The following is a 7,474-nucleotide window of genomic DNA, read 5'->3' as shown; positions in this document are numbered from 1 at the left end:
AATTTCTTCCAAAATCAAGTAAAACAAGAAATTAGTATTACAAAGTATTTGTTTGGTTGCCGAGAAAACACAGAGAAAACAAGAAATAAAGAAAATTAACCAAACACAGAGAAAATCAACAGATCTTTGGTTGCTGATTGTCTTTCCTTCTATTTCTACTCTTTTCCACCACTTTCTCACCAACCAAACAAGAAATAAGGAAAATTAACAACAAAAAAGGCTTGAAGGACCTGGATCTTTAGTGCTAAGAGAAGCATAAGAAGACTAATCCAAGAAGCGAAGCCATTTCGATCAATGGATTGCTGGAATCAGACGCCGACGAAAACAATGGAGCTCGCACGCCGACGAAAACAACTGCTACTTTCATATGCGTGTTGGTCTGTGAGAGAGAGGGGTAGTGAGGAAGAGAATAATAAAAAATTGTAAAAAAATAAATATTTTATTAAATAAATGTATAAAATAAATAAACTAATGTGATTATTTTGTAAAAATAGCCCTGTAAAATAAAAAAAAATTCATATATTTTTTTTTTTGCATAACATTTGAAAATTTTGCATCAATGATGTTGGGATGCTCTAATAGCACGTATAATATGTAACGTCACTGGCTCACTCTCCCTCTCACTCTCACTCTCACTCTCCGTCTTTTACATCCGCTTGACATTAAAAAAAAAAAAGCACTAACTTCACGCGCTACCGATGGCCTCTCCTCCGACACTCCCAGTCTCCAACTCACAAACCAACTCCACCGCCACCACCCAACCCATAACCACGCCCGCTCTCCGCGCGTTCATATCACGCTTATCCTCCTCGATCCGCCGCGGCTTCTCTCAACGACGCCCATGGTCCGAACTCGTAGACCGGACCTCCATGACCCGACCCGAATATCTCACCGAAGCCTACTCTCGGATCCGAAAAAACCTCGCCTATTTCCGCGTCAACTACCTCACCTTCATATCCTTGGTCCTCGCTTTCTCTCTCCTCTCTCACCCTATCTCTCTCCTCGTTCTCCTCTCTCTCCTCGCCGCCTGGACTTTCCTCTACCTCTTCCGCCCGTCCGATCAGCCTCTCGTCATTTTCGGCCGCACGTTCTCCGATCGCGAGACCTTGATCGGCCTCTCGCTCTTAACAATCGTCGTTGTTTTCCTCACCACCGTCGGATCGCTCCTCATCTCGGCGTTGATGGTCGGCTTCGCGATCGTGTGCGCTCACGGTGCGTTCAGAGTTCCAGAGGATCTCTTCCTCGACGATGAAGAGCCAGCCAATTCTGGATTCCTCTCCTTCCTCGGCGGCGCTGCCTCTTCCGCCGCCGCGGCCGCCGCTCCTGTCGCCGCACGTGTCTGAGAGTAGGGAGGTTAGTTACTTCACAATCATTATTGTGAAATTGTTACTGAGAATGTTCATGTTTCATTTGCTTGGGAAATTCTGGGCAGATGATAGGATTTTGATTTGAATTGTGCAATTTGTAGACCTAAATTTTCTAGACTTGTATGTAGATTGGATCTGTATTGTGCAATTTGTAGACCTAATTCTTGTAGACTTAGTTTGAGATTGTGTAATTTTTGATTCTCAATGAATGCAGTTTTGGCTACTGAGCTCGAATTCGACATTTCCTTTGCTTGTATGGAATGTAATCGATGTATGTGATTCTAACTTCTAAAGGATAGAACTAGAACTTAGGTGTATAGTGGTATAGTTCCTTAACTTAAGTTCCCTAATTAAATTCAAATATATGTTTGTATTGGCCAATAAGTGGTATGGTTGAATTGAATTCTTCTTAGGAAAGATAATATTGTTTGCATTGCATTGATCAATGTGGTTACATTTAATTCATGAACAATATCTAAGGAACTATAACTAAGTTTTTGCCCGGTCCTAAATAATGGGGATTGAGTGCCAATGAGCTCTAGCTGAAATGACACTCCATCCTCGAATAATAATGGGATGGAGATTGTATGTTCAAGATGCACTAAATATGCGTGTAATTTATCAACAAAACTAATAGAAAGGGGTTTGGAGAGGAGAGGGGGGGGGGGGGGGAATTGGGTGAAGAATGAGCAAGTACTTATGTAACCTATGCTAAATTAACTTGTAAGGTTTACATGGTCTAGTAGGAACTTGAATTTTGAAGTGGTTGTTGGTGATTGAATCTTTGTGCAATGCTAGCTGATATTGCATAAGCCTGACTACACTTTTAAGTCATTATGAAATATAACTGAAAGTGAGGTTAGGAAATAGAATTCATGTAGTGCTTGTAAACATATTAGGATCTTGGGATTTTTACTTGCTTTTTAGAATGGATTTTTTCTAGTTTAGGAAGAGATAGATGTTTCAAAAGGTGGGAAATCTTCTATTTGGAAAAGCTCGGGGAATATCAGTTGGTTTCTTAGTACCATTTCTGATGACGTTATGTCCTTTTCTCTTTCTCTCATCTAAAGGTGCTGGGACATTGTCTTAGGATTTTCTATTATAGATATGCCTGAACAGGTTCTGTGCTGATTTATTGTTTTTGGTAGGTGGGTCAGTTTTTTGTATTTCTGAAGCATGTCAATCATCAATTTATTAATGGATTTGCATCAGTATGAGTCTTCCTCCCTCCCTGATCTGTGTCCATTGGAAAACCTGATTACCCTTTGTTGTCACATGGAATAATTGTTTTCCGATCCCTTCTACCCTGGGTTTTTGAATGGAAAATGTTTTTGGGTAGCATTGCTAGATGCAAGTGCAAGAACAGAGGTTATTCTGCATGCCACTTCAAAGTAAAGCATTTTCACAAATGTTTTTGGCCTTTTGCGTGGTAGTACCTAAGTTTTGGACCTGGTTTGTGACTTGCCTCATACGTGCAGAATCTGTAGATTTAAACATTCCTGTTATTTTATGTAGGTAAACCTTATAGGTTGGATGCTTAAGTTGTATATGCAGGTTGTTGTAGTTGAAATTTTTCCTTTTCCCAGCCTGTAAATTCAAGTTCGTTGGCCTTGTGTTCTCCATGCGTTATATATTCTAAGCTAAAAAGAGTTGAAATTGGAGGTCTGTGTGACTGTGTTGAGTTTAAATAGGCGCAGTAAGATCTCACCAAGAGATACGCTCGTGAATTGGTTTCATTGACCTCTCTTATTTGCTGAATTGAAGATTGATGCTGGGTAGTGCAAATTTGATGCAAAATATTGTCCACGTATTTGGTTATTCTAAGCAACTTGGTGAATGGATTTATAGTAATATTGATTATACTGCTTTTGATTGAAACTAGGATGAGCCATTCCTCATTTTACTTGTGTGCTCGGACTTGTGGCTCTGCCAATAAGTCTGTTTACATATATTTTTCCCTCTCTTTTGTTTGTGTATTTGGAACTTATCACAAAAGAGGGGTTTTGGCATAATTTTTCCATTCCTTTTTACTTTAGGTTTTTGCAAAGTGTTAGTGAGGAATAATCATCACCTGTTACCGATACATGCAGCAGGTCTCTCTTAAAAAAGTCTCTATGGAGGCGATAATAATGTCATGCATCTGGATATGCATCATCTCTCTCACAATATATTGTAGAGATGATGCATATACCGTACCATACGCACAAGATACCTTCTCAGACAGAGGCAGAATGCCATCTGGCCAATGGTGCCTCCATTTTTATTTGTCGAGTCATTGAATTGGTAATTTCTATTCAGTAATGTGCCATGAGAGAAGAAGGTTTTTATTTGTAATGGGCCTTAACGCAGTCCTTTTTTGTTTCAATTTTTTTGTTACAATAGGCCTTCTATTATACAGTAACAATGGGCCTTTAATCTGTCATTTCAAGTGTAGCCTTTAATCTGTCGTTTCAATTGTAGCTCTTCAAAGTTCTCTGCATTGCCATTGTGGAAATCAATATCTCTGTATATTTAAAAGATGAAAAATAGTATTTATTGTTGCTATACTCTTATTGAGCTTTTATTCTTTCTTGTAACTCTACTTTATATTGATGAATCATTATATTTTTAAAACTCTATTTTGGTTTTATATGTTTAGGTGTAGTATTTTTTTTTTCTTCCTCAAAAAATAAAATAAAAAGGTGTTGTATTTTTTTGTTCCCCATCACAAGTAGTCTCTCTCTCTCCAATTAAATTTACAGAATAAATTATACATATTTGGTATTATTTTGATATGAGTTTTGATTATTTTGATAATATTTTTTAAAAGAATAAATAACTTGACTAATTTATTTAAATAAAAATTATAATACATACATATATGTATATATTTATTTATTTTTCTTAAATGTGTAATTAAAGTTTCTGATGGTTGAATAAGAGATCTGAGATTCAATTACTGCTTACACTAAAAACTGGTTGGTGTTTTGACCTGATAATAAATAGTTATTATTGGAAGCGGACGTCATAAGTTGAAACTTTCTCTCTTAAAAAAAAAAAAAAAAAACCCTCATGCAATTCATTTAAGAGTAACAACGTTAAAATAAATGAATAATTGCCTGAACGATTACGTTTGTATATTCATAGTCTTTATGTTTAGAAAGACTTTCACTTTAACTTTAACCATGCTGAAGTGGACTGAAATGCTACCTAATCTAAATTTATTAAAATATATTTATAAATTTCAAACTCTTAATATCTAAAATCTTAAATGTAAGCGCACAATTGCACCTGGACCCAAAGATAGACATGGGCTCAGACTCAATGAGCCTTAAATAATAAGATTTGTAGAGTGTGGATTTGAAATCTAGTTTAGGGGTATTGGAAACTTGATAAGCAGGCTAGAATGCCATAATCTTTGCAAATGATAAACAAATATGACAAGGGAACCTCCTCGGACGTAAGCCGAGGACGATTTGTATATTGCTTCTCTTTTATGCCAAAAATTACAGTTCTTAGTTCCTTTTTTAGCTAACTGACAGATCCCCCCTTTTCTTTTCTCCCTTCTCTTCTTAAATATTCTTCTTCTTCCCTCTTATATCCATGTGTCACACAAATCTTATCCCTAAGTGCCCCCACTCTCCACCACCTTCTTGAAGTCTTTAAATAATAGCAGGAAAGTTGAATTCTACTGTTCAGGGGTCATTTTCCCATTAATGCGGCAAGGGAGGTAGGTGCAGGGTCTTTAATGTGGAGGTAGCAGCCTTTTTTTCAGATATTTCTATCACGCCGTTGCCTCTAGAGGGTACTTGGATCCCCCTCTTACTCAATAGTTTTTTCAGAATTCTGCCTTTAATCTTCTTGGCAAGTCCCAGGGTGTTCGCCGGCCCATCCGAGGAGACATTCATCTCCGGACGGTTCCTCGGATGTCTGTAGTGTAGGCTGACTTGTGGGCTTAGGGGCCTAATGACGAAAACAAACTGGTACCAATTGATCAAGCCCACGACCCGTTTGTTTATTTTATAAATCTTACCCCCCACATTAAACATAATATTTATTATTGCTACGTTTTTATTAAGTTATCAAAATGATCTGAAGTGATCCAAATGGACCAAATTGGACTAAATAGAACAAAGTGGACCAAATGGACAAAATATGGCCAAATTGACTGAATAGGAACAAGGTGGACTGAATAAGAATGAATGGACCGAATAAGAATGAATGGACCGAATGGAACCTAAGTAGACAGAATTGATCAAAGTGGACCAAATAAGACCAATAGGACTGAAGTAGATAAAATGGACCGAATAGAACTACATTGGACTGAATGCCTCGAATAGATCTGAAGTAGATCAAAGTGGATAGAATGGACCAAATAGGACCAAATAGAACTAAAGTAGATAGAGTGGACAAAATAGGACTGAGGTTGACAAAATAGGACCAATGTGGACCGAATAGAGCCAATGTGGACTGAATGGACCAATTGGAATAAATAGAACTTTAGTGGATAGAATGAACTAAATAGGACCGAATTGGACCAAAGAGGATAGAATAGACCGAATAGAACCAATGTGGACTGAATAAGACTTTCGAATATTTATCTTTTTTCTTGCATTTTTTGGGCTCATAATTCTAATTGAACCAAGTGGACCAAATTGGACTGAAGTAGACCTAACTGGACTGAATGGGACTAAAGTAGACCTAATTGGATTGAATAGAAATTGTTTAATTTTTAGGGAGAACAAATTATCTTTTCAAATTTTTTTAAAGAATAAATTATACATTATATTACAGTACAAAATAATTTGTTATTCTCACGTATCGCATGGGTCTGGGACTAGTATATCTAAAAGTTTTTTTTTTTTGAGAGAGAGTTTTAACCTATGGTGTCCGCTCTTGATGATAACTCTTTATCATCAGACCAAGACACTAATTAGTTTTTGGTGTAGGCGGGGATTGAACCCTAGATCTCTTATACAACCATAGAAAACTTTACCAATTGAGCTAACTAGAATCCACTAGTATATCTAAAAGTAGAGACTTCATGTAGGAGAGCATAAGGTTATGCCATGTGACACATTTTTTGAAATTATCTTTATTAGCTACTACTTCAACAAAATTTGCATTTATATCAAAATATTAGTTCATTGAATTAAACAAAAGAGTAAATGTATATATTAATTATATATAGTTGGACATTAATAATTTATATTAAATGAATTTATATGATTATTTTTATGAACTCTATATAAGAAATAATTTTTAGTTGGGATAATAATAATAAAATTAGAACATGACCTTCTTTCTTATGTTTAATTGCTTTGACAACAATTGACACAAAAGCCATAAAAAATTAAATATTTGTGAATTCATATATATGTGTGAGTGTGTGAAACTTACATTGTAGTAGTTATTCTAAGTAATTAGAAAGGTTAAATATGTTTATTTTTTTTATGTTAATTATTTTAAGCATAATGAAAATTTATTATCATTTTTCTAAGATTTATATGAGAAACAATTGATTTGAAATTTGGTATTCTTGCTCAAATTTAGTTGTTTTTGCAGCACTTGAAACAATATCTAACAACAAGGAAAGAGGTAAATAAATTTAGTAACACACAATCAAGAACGTAAATAATTTTTTAAAAAAAAAATGAAGGATATTTGCATATTTTAGTTGGCATGAAACATGCTTATCTATATTAGCCACTATATCATACAATTTTAAATTCGTAAACACACACACATATTATGATCAAATCATTATACACTATTCATATTTTCTTTCTATTTTATCTATAAAATGATTAAATATTACAATTTCTTACTAGGAAATTTATTGAAATAATTACATATATATATATATATATATATATTAATGGTTGAAGTGAGAGATTTGAAGTCTGGATATCTATATTGAAAACATTAATAATAGTTGCACTGTATGTCATACGGGGTCTCAGCTAGTTATATGAAAGAGCATGGGGCACTGCGGCACATTTCACCCCAAACCTTGGTTGCTTCTCCCTGCGTACAATCATACTAGTAAAGTCTTACATATATCCGTCCAAAAAGAAAAATTTGGTGGGCCCTTAATTCAACTCAAACGTCCCTGGATACAGACATTA

At 35.4% G+C, this 7,474-nt stretch overlaps 1 protein-coding gene across 3 annotated transcripts; it reads left to right on the top strand.

Moving 5' to 3' along the window:
- Positions 1-607: 607 nt before the first annotated feature.
- Positions 608-3,887, top strand: LOC142639085 (PRA1 family protein B1). Of its 3 annotated transcripts, none has more exons than XM_075813186.1 (2): positions 608-1,353; positions 3,404-3,887. In XM_075813186.1, the coding sequence occupies exon 1, from the start codon at positions 699-701 to the stop codon at positions 1,341-1,343; it is 645 nt and encodes a 214-aa protein (XP_075669301.1). In that variant the 5' UTR covers positions 608-698; the 3' UTR covers positions 1,344-1,353; positions 3,404-3,887. The 3 variants fall into 3 exon arrangements, with proteins under 3 accessions (XP_075669301.1, XP_075669302.1, XP_075669300.1); XM_075813187.1 differs by having other exon boundaries at positions 3,461-3,884; XM_075813185.1 differs by lacking the exon at positions 3,404-3,887 and adding an exon at positions 1,582-1,797 and having other exon boundaries at positions 609-1,353.
- The last annotated feature ends 3,587 nt before the right edge of the window (positions 3,888-7,474 follow it).

The sequence above is a fragment of the Castanea sativa genome, chromosome 6 (genome assembly GCF_040712315.1).
Source record: "Castanea sativa cultivar Marrone di Chiusa Pesio chromosome 6, ASM4071231v1".
Classification (NCBI taxonomy): Eukaryota; Viridiplantae; Streptophyta; class Magnoliopsida; order Fagales; family Fagaceae; genus Castanea; species Castanea sativa.
This window is presented reverse-complemented; position numbering and strand designations above follow the sequence as displayed.

What these genes read in the sequence shown, in the direction of transcription:
- LOC142639085 (XM_075813186.1), top strand. Translation starts at nt 699, where the DNA reads ATGGCCTCTCCTCCGACACTCCCAGTCTCCAACTCACAAACCAACTCC.